General features: G+C 44.8%; 1 protein-coding gene across 1 annotated transcript in view; it reads right to left on the bottom strand.

The window, feature by feature from the left end:
• TEX11 (testis expressed 11) overlaps positions 1 to 20,143 on the bottom strand; it is a 974,891-nt gene that overhangs the window by 601,845 nt on the left and 352,903 nt on the right. Inside the window, exon 10 of the mRNA XM_029607248.1 lies at positions 4,725 to 4,782. Coding sequence (XP_029463108.1) covers positions 4,725 to 4,782 — 58 coding nt within the window. The remainder of the gene's footprint in view (positions 1 to 4,724; positions 4,783 to 20,143) is intronic.

Raw genomic sequence — 20,143 nt, 5'->3', positions numbered from 1 at the left:
GACTTCGATGGTGCCGGTTCCGATGATGTGGATGCGATGGACGACATCGGGGTGTGAGCACGGAAGAGGAGTCCCATCTTCTCCATTCTGGCTTTGCGACCTTTTGGTGTCATGAGGGCATATTTGGTGCAAGTCAGGACATCATGCTCACGGCCTAAGCACATTACACAGACTCTATGAGGGTCTGTTATCGACATGGTGCGAGTACAATCCGGGCACCGACGAAACCCTGACGCCATGGCCATAGAAAAATCGAGCCACGGTACGGTCGATGGCCAGTAGGCCGCGAGGGCCAAACTCGACGGTAATCGATGAAAAATGGCGAAAAAACTTACCGGAGTACCGCGGCCAGAGAAAGTTAGAAGAGGGACCCCTGTGGGGCAAAGTTATTTTAAATAAGTCCGTGAGGAAAAATTCCTGTCAGGAATGTGTTCAGAGCTCCTAAACCGCGAGGCTACTGCTGCGCAGAAAAAAGAAGGCTTAAGGGGGACCCCTGCTGGCTGCAGGGTTAGAGCCATGCTGGGCATGCCCAGTAGGGGCCAGTCAAAGTTCTGGAAACTTTGACAGAAGTTTTCCGTGATTGGGCTCCATCCTGATGATTTAATTATTTTATTTATTTATTTATCATTTTTATATACCGACATTCTTGATAAAAAATATCAAATCAAATCGGTTTACATTGAAACAGAACAGTCGCAGCTGTGGCGTTACATTGAAACAAGTCGTCTAATCATTAAATAACAGGTAAATATAGAAAAAAATAATTATAAATAAGCATTTATAAATAAAACCATTATAGATAACAGTTGAATATAAATAAACAGGTCGTCAAAAAAACGAATGACAAGTATAATGGGGCGGCATAAACAGTGGAAAGTGATAGATAAAGTAAGGCATCTAATAAATAAATATTGCTATAGGTAAGCGGAATAGAAAGGGCGTGGTGGGGCCCAGAGGAATCGGGTGGCCATGAGGAAGGAGAGGGTTGAGAAGCTCAGGCTGAAAGATGGATTGAGAAGATCTGGTTGAAGGATGGTGGAGAGGAAGAGCGAGGAGGGGGTGGGATGAGTGGCATTAAATCAGGATCGGGGAATATGCTAGAGAGGTTGAGTCTCTCTACGGTTCAGTTTAGTCCATTGACCAGTGTCTCCCTAATGTCCTGTTATGTCCTTTGACCAGTGTCCGAATGATCTCGAGCCTCCGGAAAGGCTTGTCTGAAGAGCCAAGTTTTGAGGTGTTTCTTGAATGTTTGAAGACACGGTTCTTGTCTCAGCTCCGGAGGAAGCGAGTTCCAAAGGGTGGGCCCGGCTGTAGAAAAGGCGCGTTTTCTTAAAGTGGTTTTGATCGGAGGTGCGTATAGAGATCCTTTGTAGGCGTTTCTGATTGGTCTGGTAGATGATGTCACCCATATGTGAGAACTACCATCCTGATGATGTCACCCATATGTGAGAACTACCATCCTGCTTGTCCTGTGAGAAAAGGTTTTCCATTTCATTGGGGTATTTAAGCCTTTAGTATTAACAGATACAATTTTTAGGCTACCCATTGTTTACTGACTAGAAAATACGTACTGTGCACGCTCATCACACCCTCCTATCTCGTCTCTTCTATCGTTGAAAAAATCAATATGCCATGATCCCCCTACATGTGTCAATTCCACAACCCATCTAGCATGTGTAGTTGAGGTAGAATATATGCTCTTAGTCCCCCCCTCCCCCCTGTTCCCCTCCCGTCCACACCCACTAATACACCTGTGGGCCTCTTCCATACTGAGCAATGACATCACTAAGCAAGTTCCACCCGTCTTCCCCCCTCTCCCCATCTCCTGCCAACCTGTGTGGATAGAGAAAATTTCTGAAGTCGCTTATGTAATTATCAATTTGGCAAACATAACAGAGACTAGAGAACAGATAACATATCTCTCCTCCCAACTTTTAGCCCTCAAATTAGACCTGTAGTCCATATGTTTTCACTGATGTTTTCGGGACATCCCTGCTACTCAGCCTGGATCTTTGGATGCAGATGAGTCCCCGGAGTGCGACGCAGACGTTTCCCGCCTTTGGGCACTCTTTGCCATTTCGGCTGTCCACGATCTTGTGTTCCCTGAAGATTCTGTAGTTGAAGACTGACTATCCTCTGTCAGAAATCCCGCTGCTCTTAATATGTCTTCAGCTTCCGCCATGTTTTTAACCTGTGAGGTGATACTGTTGATGGTGAAACTAAGTCCAAACGGGAACAACCACCGGTAGCATATGTTTTGGGTGCACAGTGTTTGCACCACCTCTCGGAATTTGCGCCTTTTTTTAATGGTGTTTACTGCCAGATCTTGGAAGATTTCAATCTTATTGCCTTTTCAGGTCACAGATCCTTGCTTTCTTGCAGCACGCATCACTTTTTCCTTTATTGAAAAATTATGAAAGTAGGCAACAATATCTCTTGCCTGTTTATTACTTGGTGCTCCCAAAGTTCTGTGAGCTCTGTCCAGATTAATTGATGTTATCTCCTCTGGGCTATTAGATTCTGCAAGTAGCTGTAAGCATATGTCTTGCACTACAAGAAAGCTGTCTCCATATTCTGCCTCTTCAGGGATCCCCCTAAAACGGAGGTTTGACCTCCTAAACCTATTTTCCATGTCCACCAGTTATAAACACATTTCTATCTGGTGATCTTTAAAAGTTTGGTGCTCCTCTGTTAAGTCTTGAGCTGCCCGTTGTTGGTCCTCCAGCCCCTCCTCCGCTTCACTCACATGGCGTTCCAGCTCGTGCACCTCAGCTTTTAACCCGGTTAGCATTTCCCCCATTTCCTGGTGATACTGGGCCACATCGTTGCGTATGGCCCCAAACCAGGCCTGAAATTCCAATCGGGAGGGCGGTTCATTCCCACCTTGCTCTGCCGGATCAAAATTTGCCTCTTCTGCACCCGTCTGTGTGCCAGGCCCGATCGCCATTTTGTCGCCTGCCCCAGACTCAAGCTCCGCCACTGCCACGGTGACGGAAAAGCGCTTTAAATCTGTTTTTTTTTTAACAGACGTCATACCTGCACTGCTACAGGCTCCGATTTGCTTTTTTTTTTATTTTTTGAAGGCGCTTGCTTGCCAATGTTAGGGGATGTCAGCATCAGGGAGACAGAGCTCAGAGCTCAGAGGGCCATCTTGCTCGGTGATGTCATCTGCTCTCCCTCCCCATCAGCTTCTAGTTCCCCCTCTGGTCAGAAATGCCAGTGGGAAGAGGGCCATAGGATTGGAAACTGAAGGTCCTGACCCAATGAGTACCTCAATGACAGGGGTGCCAAGAACCTCCATAGCGCACTGTGCTGGGGCCTGCCAAGCCACAGCCGAGGAGTTGGACCTCAGGGATATCTGTGTCAAATGTTGGCAGCACATCTGCTTCAAATAGACATAAGCCTGTTTCAGATTGGCCAAATCCTAAATTATTAATTATTTTATTTATGTATTATTATTTTTTTTTAATATAGGAGCCAGAAAAACATGAAATAGGGAGGTCTCGGGAAACGAGAATGGCGTGGGAAGACGGGGTAAAATAACCAGGCAGCTAAATTAAATTGAGCCTGCTGCCTAGACAAGGTCAAAGTTTTTTTTTAAATTTAATTTCAAGATTTGGAATGGGGAAGTGCTACTTTAGCACTAACCAGAATAATTAAGGCAGGGCTCAAATCGGCGGCACAATCATGCAATTTCAGCAAGTAACCCTGAATCGTGTTGTAATGGGCCAAGGAGAAAGAGACCAAACAAAGGAAGCCAGCGGGTTTTAAATTTCCTGCTGGCCGCCTCCCTCCAATGATGTCATCGCACCGTTCCTCCAGCCCAACTGAGAGGAGAGGCGTCAAAAAGCTAAGCAGCCGCTGCAAGAAGGAGCTCCACCCCAGGGCGCCGGCTGCATGATGCCAACGCCATCATCGCCATTGTGGGGGGAGGAAGGGACCCCCTCATCTGACCAGTAAGCTCGGCACAGTGGGGGCGGCTGTCTGCACGGATGCATTGGGTATCCGGTTGTTAGTGACACTCGCACATCCGTGCTGAGGGACCGCTCATGTTACCTTTTAATTTACTATTACCACTACTACTTAACATTTCTATAGTTACTCGACGTATGCAGTGCTGTATAAAAACAACATATAAAGACAGTCCCTCTTCAATAGAGCTTACAATCTAATCAAGACAAAGATACAGAGCTACAGACTTAGGGAGTTTCATATATATATAATTTAGTAGAAGTATATAATAAAAAGAGTCATTACAGCTGCTACAGTTCAGAGACAGTCAAGTTTCTCCTATTCCATTTCATCCTAACATAAATTCTATGTTTATCTAATTGCTGTTATGAAAGTTAAGAAGCAAGCCTGTTTTTGTATATAAAGCTTGATTAAACTTTAGCTATCTGTACACTGATACCACAAGTAAGGTCAGAAAATAATGCATAGTCGAACTATGTGCAAAATTTGATTTGTAGAACGTTCCTCCACTCCCATAAAAAATACTACACTTCAAAAAAATGATTGTTTGCTAAATTTTGCACAGCAAAACATCATGTGCTATTTTTCTACTAGGCTTATTTGCATAGATAGAAAAATAGAACATAAAACCTAAATAGTGCAAGCAAAAAGTGCACTTTAGTACATAACCCTCAAAGTATGAAAATAATTCAGGCATAGTTATCAATCTGTCCTTCTATCAAATGTTTAAGACTATCCTGAATCTTCCTTACCTGCATTTCTGGACCTGTGGCATATTTCTTATCCATTTTGCCAATTTCATAGCTCTGACTACAAAAGGAAAGATAAATCATAATTTGTTTGCAGGTCTTTTCTGTGAATAGAAGTGTCCAAGGTAAGCACAATAAGTTGCTTTTAAAATATTGGGGTCCAAATTACAATTGTCTATATTTGCTATATTGTATGCTTTTTTGAGGGGGCAGGTTTAAGAGAAAAGTGTGGATTCTAAACTGTTTTGTAGCAATATATGAAAGTAAGGGGGAAAGCCAAAAAAATCTTAGCTTTGTCACTATTCTTCATTCTCTAAGGAGGGGCTGACTCCAAAGACTAGTGTTTTGCAAGGGTCTGTCTGAGTCATTGTATGCAGGTCTTTCCTGTGAGTAGTGGCTTCCAAGCTAAGAACAATCTGATACTTTTTAAAATATCTGGGGGCCAAGTAAAAATTCTCTATATTTCATTTATTCTGTGCCTTTTTTCATGAAGAACAGCTTTAAGAAAAAATTGTGGATTCTACACTGTTTTGTAGCTCTGTATAAAAGTAAGGTGGGGGAGACTTAAACCTAACTTTACAGTGCATTAGAAAAGCTCCCAAAAAGTGCACGTCAGGAAAGTTTGATTTGCTAATAACTATTAAACAAGAGGATGGAGAAGGCAGAAGGAAGTTAGAATAACACACCCAACAAACAGAGGACGTGGGTGGAGAAATTAACAAAAAATCAGCTCAATAGGGTAGAAAAGGTATCCAGGAAGAACAGAAAACAGGGAGAAAAGCTGGAAAGCTGTGAGCACAAATGCTCAAAGTCTGGGCAATAAAATTCCAGATCTACGAGCCCTAATTGTGGACGTGGACTTTAATATTGTTGCTATTATAGAAACATTGTTCAGTGAGTCTTATGAATGGGATATAGCCATACCGGACTAGTTCAGAAAGGACAGAAATGACAAAAGTGGGGGAGGAGTAGCTTTATATGTCAAAAACAATATCTGAGCAACTGAAATGCAGGGGGCATGGGGAAAGGAGGAAACACTCTGAGTTGTTTTAAAAAGAACATAAGATATGCCCTACTGGGTCAGACCAAGGGTCCATCAAGCCTAGTATCCAATCTCTAAAAGTGACCAATCCAAGTCACAAGTACCATATTTTTCACTCCATAAGACGCACCCCGTTTCGTTTTCGAGTCTGGCGAGGGCCATTTCGGTCCACTTCCCGGATCAGAAAACTTTTCTCGTTCTCTTTCATTGAAAAAAAAAAACCCCACCCCAACCCTTCAAATTTATTTAACTACAACCCCTAACCCTCCTGACCCCTCAAGACTTGCCAAAAGTCCATTGTGGTCCAGGGAGCGATCTCCTGCTCTTGGGCCATCGGCTGCCAGTAATCAAAAGGGTGCCGGTGGTCCTTTGTCTTTACTATGTGACAGGGGCTACCGGTGCCATTGGTCGGCCCCTGTCACATGATAGGCGCAATGGACAGGGGTTGACCAATGGCACTGGTAGCATCTGTCACATAGTAAGGGCAAAGGGCCACCGGCGCCATTTTGATTACTGGCAGCCGACGGCCCAAGAGCAGGAGATCGCTCACGGGAGCCCTGCTGGACCACCAAGGACTTTTGGCAAGTCTTGGGGAGGTCAGGAGGGTGGGGGGTTGTAGTTAATTTTGGGTTTTTTTTTGTTATATTCGCTCCATAAGACGCACAGACATTTCCCCCCCCCCCTCCCCACTTTTGGCGAAAAATATGGTACTTGGCAAGCTCCCAAACTTTAAATAGATTTCATGCTAATACCAGCAACAAGCAATGAGTATTCCCGATTGATTAATAGCAATTTATGGAATTCTCCTCCAGGAACTTCTCCAAACCTTTTTTAAACCCAGCTATACTAAGACCCTTAACCACAACCCCTGGCAACAAATCCCAGAGCTTAATTGTGCATTGAGAGAAAGCAGAGTTGCTTACCTGTAACAGGTATTCTCACAGGACAGCAGGATGTTAGTCCTCACATATGGGTGACATCATCAGGATGGAGCCCATCACAGAATACTTTTGTCAAAGTTTCTAGAACTTTGACTGGCACACTGAGCATGCCCAGCATGCTACCAACCCTGCATCCAGCAGGGGTCCCCCTTTAGTCTCCTTTGTAGGGTTAGTACGAGCGAAAAATAAAATAATAAATTGTAAGCGAACCCAACTCCGCGGGGTGGCAGGCAGGTTTCGTGAGGACTAACATCTTGCTGTCCTGTGAGAACACCTGTTACAGGTAAGAAACTCTGCTATCTCACAGGACAAGCAGGATGGTAGTCCTCACATATGGGTGAATAGCGAGCTGAGGCTGCCCGAGTAAATGTACCAAAAGCACCCAATGACGTGCAACAGGCACACCATCAGGGGTGGGCCACTGGAAGGAAGTTGGATAATTAAGCTGAGAATAGATTGCGCAAAACATACTGGCCAAAAATAGAATCTTGCCTGCCAGCCTTGTCCAGACAATAATGAACTGCAAAGGTATGGAGAGAGCTCCATGTAGCAGCCCTACAGATGTCAGTAAGAGGCACCGAATGGAGGTATGCTACTGATGTTGCCATGGTTTTTATAGAGTGCGCTTTCATACGTTCCTGTAGCGGAAGGCCTGCTTGTTGATAGCAGAAGGAAATACAATCTGCTAGCCAGGAGGATAGGGTCTGCTTGCCCACCAGAATTCCCAGTTTGATTTTATCGAAGGAGACAAATAGCTGGGTGGATTTCCTTTGGGCTGCCGTGCGTTCCAAATAAAAGGCTAGCGCACATTTACAGTCCAAGGAATGTAGCGCTCGCTCACCTGGATGCGAGTGGGGTTTTGGAAAGAAAGTAGGTAGTATAATGGATTGATTCCAGTGAAACTCAGATACTACTTTTGGTAAAAATTTAGGATGAGTGTGAAGCACCACTCAGTTATGGAGAAATTTAGTTTAAAATGGGTATGTTACCAACGCCTGTAGCTCACTAAATCTGCGAGCTGACGTTATAGCTAGGAGAAAGAGCATTTTCCAAGTGAGATAACGCAGCTTGCAGGAGTGGAGAGGCTCAAAAGGAGGTTTCATTAGCTGTGCTAATCCCACATTGAGGTCCCAAGCAGGGGCCGGAGGGCGTATTGGAGGCTTTAGATGTAGTAAACCCCTCATAAAGCGCACCACTAAGGGTTGTGACGATATCGAGACTTCCCTTATACCTTTATGGAAAGCGGTTACCGCACTGACATGAACTCTAATGGAGGAGATTTGTAGACCAGACTCTGACAGGTGCCAGAGGTAGTCTAGGAACTTCATTGTGGGACAGGTAAAGGGATCTATCTCCTTTGATGGGCACCATAAGGAAAACCTTTTCCATTTGGAATGATAAGATTTCCTAGTAGAAGGCTTTCGTGAAGCTATGAGGACTTGGGCTACAGAGTCTGAGAGATTTAGTGTTTGTAATATTAGCCTTTCAACATCCAGGCTGTCAGCGACAGGGCCTGGAGGTTCGGATGACACAGCTGTCTGTTGTTCTGCGTTATCGGCAATGGATCTGCTCCCAGGCGAATAAGAGGATGGATTGAGAGGTTGCATAGGATGGGAAACCAAACCTGACATGGCCAGTAAGGGGCTATGAGAATCATTAAGCCCTTGTCCTGCCGTAACTTCACAGGAGTCTTGCTGATGAGTGGAAGTGGAGGGTACACATATAGGAGACCCTTTGACCATGAGACTGTGAAAGCATCCCTTCCTGGTGTCCTGTAGCTGCGATGTAGTGAGCAGAAGTTCTCTACTTTGCGGTTGTGAATTGACGCAAAGAGATCTATGTGTGGATAACCCCAGCGCTGGAAGATTTTCTCAGCTACAGTGGGGTTTAGGGACCATTCGTGGGGATGAAAGGTCCGACTCAACTTGTCCGCAAGTACATTGTCCACGCCTGCAAGGTAGGTCGCTCTCAGGAACATAGAGTGGGAGAGAGCCCAGGCCCATATCTGCACTGCCTCCTGACATAGCAGGTATGAGCTCGTTCCACCCTGTTTGTTGATGTACCACATCGCTACCTGGTTGTGTGTTTGGACCAGGATTGTCTTGTTTGATAGGCAATCCCGAAAAGCCATCAGGGCATACCTTATTGCCCTGAGCTCCTGAAAATGTATCTGATGTTATGATTCTGCCGCAGACCAGGTTCCCTAAGTTTGCAGGCTGTTGACATGGGCTCCCCAACTGAGGATGGAAGCATCCATTGTCAGTGTGATTTGAGGTCCTGGGGATTGAAAAGGTAGTCCCTTGAGAAGATTGGACTCTTGAATCCACCAAGCTAGCGAGAGACGGAGCTGCCTGGTGATGTTAACAATGCTGGACATTGGATGGTGGGCTTGAGCTCACTGGGACTTTAGGGTCCATTGTGTTACTCTCATGGCCAGACGAGCCATTGGAGTAACATGAACTGAGGATGCCATGTGACCCAAGGTTATTAAATGACGAGCCGTTGTGGATCGACGAGTCCGCACTAGTTCGCAAGGGTTGCAATAGTGTGCGCATGATCCCTTGGGAGAAAAGCTTTTGCCTGTATGGTGTTTAAGTCCGCTCCAATGAAGGAGAGGATCTGTGAAGGAACCAGATTGAATTTTGGATAGTTTACTAGAAATCTGAGTGATAGTAGTAGCTGTAGGGTTAGATGTAAGGAGCTCAGAACTAGGGGTGTGAATCGTGTGATCGATCGTCTTAACGATCGATTTTGGCTGGGGGGGGAGGGAAATCTGATTGTCGTGTTTTGTTTTTTTTTTAAATCGTTAAAAATCGTAAATCGTGGGAGGGCGGGAAAACCGGCACACCAAAACAACCCTAAAACCCACCCGAACCTTTAAAACAAATCCCCCACCCTCCCGAACCCCCCCAAAATATTTTAAATTACCTGGGGTCCAGTGGGAGGGTCCCGGCGCGATCTCCAGCTCTCTGGCCACGGCTGCGTTAAGAGAAATGGCGCCGGTGGCCCTTTGCCCTTATCATGTGACAGGGCAAAGGTAGCGCCGGCGCCATTTTGGTTCCTGGCTCCCGACGTCACGCGTGCAGGAGATCGCTCCCGGATTCCCGCTGGACCCCCAGGGACTTTTGGCCAGCTTGGGGGGGCCTCCTGACCCCCACAAGACTTGCCAAAAGTCCAGCAGGGGGTCCGGGAGCGACCTCCTGCATGCGGGCCATATTGCCAATATTCAAAATGGCGCCGGCGCTACCTTTGCCCTCACTATGTCATACGGGCGACGGTCCATGCATCCTGATTTTTTTGGTATTAGGAAATATCGAGAATAGAACCCTTGTCCTCATTGTGGAGGAGGCACTGGTTCTATTGACCTGGATCGGAGGAGGGTTGTTAGTTCCTCCTCTAGAAGTGGTGAGTGGTCGGCCCGTAAATTTGAAGACTTCAGCCAGGCCCATCTCCTGGCACTAATCCCCGCTGCAGACACTCTAGAAGCAGTGTCAAAGAAGTCATACGTAGCTCGGACCTCGAGCTTGCCAGCATCGAGGCCTTTCTTGAGCATGGGGTTTAGCTGGTCCTGAAACTCCTCTGGAAGGGAATCAGAGAAGTCTTGTATCATCTTGAAAAAGTTTCTTGTGTACTGTGTCATATATAGCTGGTAGGCTGCTATACGTGAAATAAGCATGGAGCCATGGAACACTCGACGTCCCAAAGCATCCAGAAACCTTTGTTCTTTCCCTGGAGGTGTAGCAGAATGAAGCCGAGATCTCCTTGCCTTCTTTTGTGCGGACTCCACTACTACAGAATGGTGAGAGAGCTGGGTCTTCTGGAACCCAAGAGCTGTTTGAATCAAGTAGGTGGCATCTGTTTTCCGGTTCACCGGTGGTACAGTATCTGGATGTTCCCAGTTACGCTGGAGAAGTTAAAGAAGGACTTCGTGAACTGGTATGGACATAACCTCCTTGGGGGCATCTACAAACTGGAGCACCTCAAGTATCTTGTGTCTGGAGTCTTCCACTGTTTGAAGCTTAAAGGGAATGGCTTCTGACATTTCCTTTATAAAGCTTATGAAGGACAGATCCTCTGGAGGGGAACATCTTTCTTCAGGAGGAGATGGCTCCGAGGGAATATCATCAGAATCCTGGGTGTCTGATGAATCATCAAACCAGGGCTGTTATAGCTGATCTCCAGCAATGGTTGGGCCTCCTGATGGAAGGAAGAGGACTATTCCAGCTGGATCAGGTCATGGCACCAATGGAATTGGAGGGGGCATTGAAGGTATTGGAGGAGGCACAGATAAGGGTCGATGCGGCACCGAAGACGGGAGAGGCACCGAAGGAATTGGCGACTTCGATGGAAGTCTCTGTGGAAGAACCCCCAATTGCCCCAGAATCGGTTCTGGCATCGACGATTCCTCATCCTCTGATGACAGGGGAATCAGTTTCAATGGTGTCGGACATACCGGTATTTTCGGGGGCACTGGTGGAAAAGCCCCGATAAGCATATCCAATCAGTAATGGAGCCAGCATTGTGGGCATCGGATCAATGTCTGAGATCAGAATCGGTGCTGGTGTCGAGGGAGGCGGAAGACCCTGTAGTGCTTGGATGACTGCCTCTTGAACCATCCGGTTCAATTCCTCGCGGAAAGCTGGCGCTTGTAACACCAGTTCCGGTATAGGAGGCTGCACAGGCGTTGCCGGAGGGTCCACCTGTGAGAGTGGAGTCTCGGCTCCCGGCACCACTGAAGGTGGGGAAAGCCTCGCTGTCCCAGGCATGAAGGAGGATGGAGGCTCCTGTGCGCGGGCTTTTTTCCCCTCAGTGGCTCTGCTGATGCTGACGTTGAGGCCTTCCCATGCCGATGCTTCTCCCAGTGCTCAGCCCGGTCTTTCTCCAATGCCGAGGATGAAGAGGTGGACGACTTTGAAAGGGATCCAGCCGGGCGAGAACCACCGGTGTACGGCTGGTGTCGAGAGGTTGAAGGCGACGGTGCTGATGACGTCGAGGTCTTCGATGGAGTAGGCTGCTTAGCCAGAAAAAGAAACTCCATTTTCTCTAAGTGTGCCCTGCTTCCCTTAGGGGTCATTTGGGCACAATTGGTACATGTTGCGATGTCGTGGTCAGCCCCCAAGCATAAGACACATACCTTATGCGGGTCCATGATGGACATCATCCTCGGACAATCGGGGCACTGACGAAAGCCCGTCGCCATGGTTCTAAAGAAAAATTTAACCGAGGTGCAGTCGGTAGCCATTAGGCTTGAAGTAGAACCCTCGGAAACCGACCGCGAAAACGAGGTAAAGCCTTACCTAACATTAGCGGATACCGATGGTCGATAGTGGGACCCCGGATCAGTGAAAATTGTCAAAATTTTTAGAGAACATTCTGTGAGGAAATTCCTGTCAGGAATATTAGAAAGATATCCTCAAACCGCGTGGCTACTGCTGCATGGAAAAAAAAAGATTGAAGGAGGACCCCTGCTGGATGCAGGGTTGGTGGTATGCTGGGCATGCTCAGTGTGCCATGTCAAAGTTCTAGAAGCTTTGATAAAAGTATTCCGTGATGGGCTCCATCCTGATGATGTCACCCATATGTGAGTACTACCATCCTGCTTGTCCTGTGAGAAAATAATTTTCTCCGATTCGTTTTAAAAGTATTACCTGCTAACTTCATATATTGCCCCTTGTCCTTGTATTATCAGAAAGAGTAAATAACCATTTCATATTTACCCATTCAAGTCCTTTCAAGATTTTGTAGACCTCTATCATATCCCCCACTCAGCTGTCTCTTCTTCAAACTGAACAGCCCTAAGCTCTTTAGCCTTTCCTCATAGGGGCGCTGTTCCATGCCCTTTATCATTTTGGTTGCCCTTCTTTGTGCTTTCTCAAGTCCAATTATATCTTTTGATATGTGACAACCAGAACTGCACAAAGCATTCAAGATGCGGTCTAACCATGGAACGATACAGAGGCATTATGACATTCGGTTTTATTTGCCATTCCCTTCCTAATAATTCCTAACATTGTTTGATTTTTGACTACTACAGCACACTGAGCCGTTGATTTAGCAGAGTTGTTTATCTGTAACAGGTGTTCTCCAAGGACAGCAGGATGTTAGTCTTCACAAAACCCACCCACCACCCCACAGAATTGGGTCTTTCTCTTGGTTTGTTATTTTATTTTTTGCAAAAAGCAACTCTGCTTTCTCCAAGGACAAACAGGATGCTAGTCCTCACAAATGGGTGATTAAGTAGCTTCAAGCCGCTCCGAACATGTGCCAATGTGCACAACTACTAGACCTGCAACAACCGCACAAGCAGGCCTGCACCCAAGGACAGGGCCCACTGAGGGAGAGTTGGGTTTTCATGGATGGAAGAGATTATGGAGGACGAATTGACCAAATCGACTGTAATGCCAACCATCCTTATCCAGGCAATAATGTGAGGCAAATGTATGGAGGGAACTCCAGGTCGCCGTACTGTAAATCTCATGAATGGGGACTGCACGCAAATGAGCCACTGAGACTGACATAGCTCGTACCAGATGAGCCATGACCTCGTGTTTAGATGGCTTTTCGTTCGATGTTCCTGATGATCCTGGTCTTGTTTCTCATCTGAGCTCCTTCGTCGCCTGTTCGTGTTCCTGATGTTCCATGTTCCTGCTGTTCCAGTCCTGGTCCTGATGTTCCTATCACCGGCTCTTCGTCCTGCTTCCAGGTTTCCCTCTCGTCCACCTTTCCTGGCGTGCCACCATCATGGTCTGTGACCAGCCCATGGAGGGCTGTATAGGGCGCTTCGTGGCACTAGACCTGTCTTCATGTCTGCATTGCAAGTCTCTGGAAGGCCCTTGCTTTTAACGCCAAGGTCTTTCCTGAATCCTGAATCTTGAATCCTGTTCCCGGTCTTCGGAGTTCCTTGTTCCTGCTTCTGTCCATGCCCTAGACTCAAGCCACAGCCTACTCCAATTCAGCGTGGTCTGCAACCAGCCACAGGTGGCTGTCCATGGCTCGCCTCGGTGAAGACCTCTCCTGAATCTTATTTATTTATTATTTATTTAAAAACTTTTATATACCGATTTTCACGGAGAGTATCCGACCAAAACGGTTCACAAGTTCAATTTATAACAAGGCAAAAAATAATAAAAAATTAGTAAAAATAAATAAAAATAAAAATAAACAAAAAATAAATAAAAAATAGTAAAAGATTTGAAAAAAAATACATCGTGTAAATATAATCCCTGACTCAATTACAAAGCCTAACTAAAATTATTACAAAAAACAAGAGAAAAGCCGGAAAATATACAAAAGTTAAGAAACCAGAAGCCATAAATTATTATGTGGTTAGAAATAAGCAAGCTGTTAGGCTCCAAGAGCATATCATAACCTGGTACTGACGTTATGAGGAACTTTGAGGAAGGATATTTGTTTCCTCAATTCCGGCATAAGCTATCGTGAATAAGTAGGTTTTCAAAACCTTTTTAAATTCCTTGTGATCCGTAATAGATCTCAAGGTATTTGGAATTGAGTTCCAAAGAATGGGACCCGCCACAGAAAAAGCCCTCTCCCTAGTTATGTTTAGTCTAGCCAGTCTGACAGTAGGCACATCGAGAAGATATTTAGAGGTAGACCTAAGATTTCTAATAGGCTTATATAACCGCAATGAAGTACAGAGCCAGGTAGAATCCGGATCATGAATTAGTGTGTGTATTAATGACAAAATTTTGTATTTCACCCTAAACTTAATGGGTAGCCAATGTAACCCATACAATACGGGGGTGATGTGATATCTCATAGGTACTCCTGTTAACAGACGGGCAGCAGTATTCTGAATCTGTTGCAAAGGTCTTAAGGTGGAATCCGACAGACCCAGAAAAAGACTATTACAGTAATCTAGACCTGAGAAAATAATAGATTGAATGACCATTTGAAAATCTGCTTTAAATAAAAGAGGCTTTAGCCTTTTTATTGTCTGTAATTTAAAAAAAGAAGTCTTAATCAGATGAGAAATGTGATGAGTTAAAGACAAGTTGGAGTCTAATTGTATTCCCAAATTGTGAACTACTCTTTTTATCTCAATCACCTCTGTACCTAGTGTGACCGATGAAGGTGGACAGTTGATGGGATTTTCAATCACACTTAACAGGAGTAACTCTGTTTTTTTTAAATTAAGTTTAAGCCTACTATGGCTTAGCCATTGTTCAATTGTCTTTACGTACAAATTACATAATGAGGTGGTCTCGGTCCAAGATGTTTTATAGGGGACGTAAAGTTGTATGTCATCGGCATAAATTCTAAATTGAACGTCCAAGGCTGACAGTATCTGGCACAGTGGAAGAAGATATATATTAAACAACACTGGTGATAGAGAAGACCCCTGAGGCACCCCTGTTTTTTGAGTGTACAATTGTGATGATTTACCTTTAAAATTAACTTGCCAGCAACGATCTGAAAAATAGCTCTCAAACCAGTTTAATACTGTACCTTGTAACCCTATACTTTGAAGTCTGGATAAGAGAATTCTATGATCAAGCATATCGAACGCTGCAGATATTTCCAATAACACTAACAGATAGTCTATATTGGAATCGAATCCTCTTATATAGGTATCAAATGTAGAGAGAAGAAGGGTCTCAGTTGAGTAACCCTTTCTAAACCCGTGTTGATTTGGGTGTAAGATGTCATAATCTGATAAATATTCTCTTAACTGATACAAAACCGAGGATTCGATGATTTTTGATAAAGATGTCAATGCCGCAATGGGCCTAAGGTTTGAAAGATCCAACATAGAAGAAGTTTTTTTCTTTTGAATAGGGGTAATGGAGGCTTGCTTCAGGTGACGAGGGAAAATTCCCTTTTCTAAAGATTGATTTATAATTGAACATATCAATTCTGGGTAATGAGCCCCCAGATCTTTAAATAAGTTACCAGAACAGGGGTTTAGGTGAGAGTTAGATGGCTTATGTTTACTGATTAGTCTTTGTACTGTCTCTATAGAAATTTTATCAAAAGAACTCCAATTATGTACAGAGGGTTGATCTGGATAAACAGGGTAGGGCAGGTTCTGAAAATCAATTATAATGTTTTCAGTTTTTGATTGAAAAAATATGGCTATTTTATCACAGAAGCTATTATCAATTTCAGCAGACTCATGACTCGGGGAAGAGACTAAGGATTTAACAATGTTAAATAACACGTGAGGATTTTTATTTGCTAGGTTAATTTTATGTGCATAATATTTCTTTTTTTCTGCATTAATCTCAGATCTATACACTCTTAACTGAGCAAGATAACTATTTTTTGTGTGAGAATTTTTTGTTTTCTCCATAGACGCTCCTTTTTTCTTAACAATATTTTTTGCTTACGTAATGAGTCTGTAAACCAAGGGTTCTTTACTTTCCTCTTCTCTTGTATCATAATAGTTTTAGCAGGAGCTATTGTATTTAGTGTATCTTTTATAGTGTTGTTCCAACATTCAAGAGTATTTTCAATATCATTTTGCATTATTGTATCTAACCTGTCAGCCAATTCAGTAAGAAATTCCTCATTAGTAAATTTTCTTCTAACTTCAACCATTTTTTTTGTATTATTATCCTTATGTTGATTCTATATATTTACTGGGAAAGAGATTAAATGGTGATCAGACCAAGGTACTTCTTCATTCTTCACCTTAACTAAGGGTATTGTGAAAACTGTGGGATTGTAAAATACTAAGTCTAATGTATTACCTTTTTTATGAGTAGGTGAAGAAATTAATTGTAGCCAACCTAAACCTTTCAAAGCTTCCAAAAATGAAATGGTAGACATAGACTTATTTAACACATTTACATGCATATTAAAATCACCTATTAAAATAGTATTTTCAAAATTCAAATTCATTGTAGTGATAAGTTCTAAAAACTTAGATAACTGAGTTTCTAAGGTAGTAGGAGGACAATACGTAATCACTATATTTAGAAGAGAAGTTGTGATTATAAGCATTTCAAATGGGTCTATATCTATGATTATTTTCTTACTCGGTTTAAGGGATGCTTTTATAAGGGCAACAATTCCTCCTCCTTTACGTTTTACTCTAGACTGGGAGAAGATAACATAATCTTTCGAACATAGACTATTTAATAGGACCGTATCTGATTCTGCTAGCCAGGATTCAGTTATTAATAAGAAATCCGGTTTCTTGTCTTTAACAATGTCTGCAAAAATTGGAATTTTTTTGTCTAATAGAATGTGCATTACAGTACATAATCGTCAAAACAGTAAAAAGGACAGAATATGTTACCATTGCCGGGCTAATAGGACATAGACATTGCCTATTAATACTTTTTGACTTATAGTAAGGGTTAAGAATCTTAATGTAAGGACTGTACCGTCCCTGTCCCGTTATGGTATGGATATCCATAGTGAAGATGTACTTTCTCGGTGTCTCTCGGATCTCGCGAAGGGGCTCGCAAAGGGGCAGGCCCCTTTGACTCGCTCCTTCGACGCGCGACGCCCCGGTGCGCGACGCCTCCAATTTCGCCGCGACTTAATCTCAGCGTCTCCCCTTGATGACGTTTCGAGTTGGGGGCGTGTCCAGCCTGAGCTGGATCGCTGAAGCGCAGGAAGGGTGTTAGGAGATCCCAGATAGCTTGCAGAAGCTTCACCAATCAATAAAATCACAGTCTCTGGTTAGTAGCAAGGAGGACAAGGCCGAAAGGTAGCCCCTCCGATTTCGCCGCGACTTTATCTCAGCGTCTCCCCTTGATCTCCTTGTCTGGAGTTTGCTTCGCTTATGGCGAGGTCCGCGACCAGCCATGGGCGGCTGTGTACTAGTGCATGGGTGGCTCTGTACTAGTGCATGAATCCTGAATCCTTGTCCGAGTTTGCCAAGTTCCTCAAATCCTTGTCTGAGTCTTCCAAGTTCCTCGAATCTTCGTCTGAGTCTTCCAAGTTCCTCAGTTCCATATCTCATCATGTTCCTGCCCTCAGCCTCCGTCTGGCCTCACGCACTCATCGTTCCCAAGCAGCGGGTCCGGAAAGGCTACCGAGTGGCCGGAGGGCTACTCTTGAGACCAGCATTGTGTTGCTGGGTCTCACCTGTACGTGCAGGTCCAGTGGAGGTCTGAGCCTGCCTTGTTCCAGTTCCTCGATGTTCCACATCTCGATCCTAGTCCAGCCTTGTTCCAGCTCCAGCCCATGCTTGGACACTCTCGCCTCCCATGGTGTGTGCCTTGGGGCTCCTACCTCAGCCACGCCATGGCCCAAGAGCTCACATCCCACTAGAGCAAGCGACTGCACTCCCGTGTTTGCAACAGGATGCGAAGGCGGTCGTAACAGGATGCAAACGTGGTCGCAACACATGTACAATAGAGCAAAGGGGGTGACATGCACCGTCTCCTCCATGTGGCCCAACAAATGGAGAAACTGGTGTGCCGAGACATGAGAGAAAGTGGAGACCACTCAAGAGAGAGCTACAAGGGTCTCTGCCCTGTCCTAAGGTAGGAAAGCCTTCACCTGGGCAGTGTATTACAAATTGGCTGACTGACAGACTTCAGTGAGTAGTGGTAAATAGAATCTATTCTGAAGAAAGAAGAGTAATAAATCTTACCTGTAATAAGTGTTCTCTGAGGACAGCAGGATGCTAGTCCTCACACATGGGTGACATCATCAGATGGATCCCCGACATGGAAAACTTATGTCAATGTTTCTAGAACTTTGACTTGGTCACATTGAGCATGCCAGGCATGCCCTAAACGACATGTAGTCCCTCTTCAGTTTTATAACACAGAATATGAAAAAAAAACTGGAGAAACCCAATTCAGCAGGGTGGTGGGTGGGTTTCATAAGGACTAACATCCTGCTGTTCTCTGAGAACACCTGTTACAGGTAAGTAACTCCGCTTTCTCCGAGGACAAGCAGGATGGTAGTCCTCACACATGGGTGAATCCCTAGCTACAGGCTTTCCCCAAACGTAAAAGGTGATCAACAAATACCCAAAGTAGGTGCCAACAGGTACAACAACAATGGAGTTGGTAACAAGAGAGGAAGACAGCTTGAACCCAAACAATAAGCCTTAGGCAGGAAAGAGTTGAGTTCTACACCTCAAACAAGTTCCAAAGGAATGACTGGCCAACCCTACTATCCGAGCAATAGTGAGATGTGAATGTGTGAAGAGAACTCCATGTCGCAGCTCTATAGATCTCCTCCATGGCAACTGATCGCAAGTGGGCAAATGACACTGCTAGAGTGAGTCATGACATAGCCCCCAAGATGCAGTCCCGCCTCGGCATAACAGAAGGAGATGCTGTCTGCTAGCTAATTCAATAGCATCTGTTTGGCAATGGCAATGCCCAACCTATTTCAATTTAAAAAAACCCCAAAAAGTTGGGTAGATTGTCTCTGGGGTTCAATCAGCTCAAGATAGAAGGCTAAGACTCTCTTGCAGTCCAAACTGTACAGCGCTTGTTCGTCTTGGAGCAAATGGGGCCTAGGAAAGAATGCTGGCAGGATGATAGACTGGTTAAGATGGAGGTCCATCACCACTTTAGGCAGGAAGTTAGGGTAGAAAAACGTAGAGTAAGGTGGCTAAGTCACTAAGGCCTGAAACTCACTGACTCTGCACGCTGAAGTGGCCACCACCATAAATAGGACCTTCCAGGTCAGGTTCTTCAGGTCACAGGAGCACAGCAGTTCAAAAGGAGCTTTCATCAGCTGAGCTAACACCACGTTCAGTTCTCAAGACACAGCAGGAGGCCTTAGGGGAGGCTTCAACTGAAGCAGACTCCTCATGAATCATACAACTAAAGCCTGCACAGAGATGGGCATACCATCTACCCCATGGTGGTATGCACTAATTGCACTCAGATGAACACTAACAGAGTTGGTATTTAAGGATTGCCAAAGAGGTAAAGAGAGGTGACAAAACATTTTTCAGATATATCAGAGAAAGAAGGAAAGTTCAAAGTGGTATAGTGAAACTGAAAGGTGAAAAGGATCAATGTGTAGAGAGAGATGAAGAAATGGCAGAAATATTAAACGAATACTTCAGTTCGGTGTTCACTAAAGAGGACCCAGGAAAAGGACCGTCGCTAGCTAACAAGAAACTGGAGAGGACTGGAGTAGATGTAACTCCGTTTACAGTGGAGAATGTGTGGGAAGAGCTGGGGAAACTGAAAATGGACAAAGCCATGGGGCCTGATGAGGTTCATCCCAGGATACTGAGGGAGCTCAAAGATGTTCTGGCGGGTCCGCTGTGTGACCTGTTTAATAGATCCCTAGAAACGGGAGTGGTGCCAAGTGACTGGAGAAGAGCGGTGGTGGTCCCGCTTCACAAGAGTGGGAGCAGAGAGGAGGCTGGTAACTACAGGCCAGTCAGCCTCACCTCGGTGGTGGGAAAAGTAATGGAGACGCTGCTGAAAGAAAGAATAGTGAACTATCTACAGTCGGGAGAATTGCTAGACCAGAGGCAGCATGGAATC

Source organism: Rhinatrema bivittatum, chromosome 6, assembly GCF_901001135.1.
Source record: "Rhinatrema bivittatum chromosome 6, aRhiBiv1.1, whole genome shotgun sequence".
Lineage (NCBI taxonomy): Eukaryota > Metazoa > Chordata > Amphibia > Gymnophiona > Rhinatrematidae > Rhinatrema > Rhinatrema bivittatum.
Note: the sequence above shows the minus strand (reverse complement) of the source record. Positions and strands in the feature narration are given on the sequence as shown.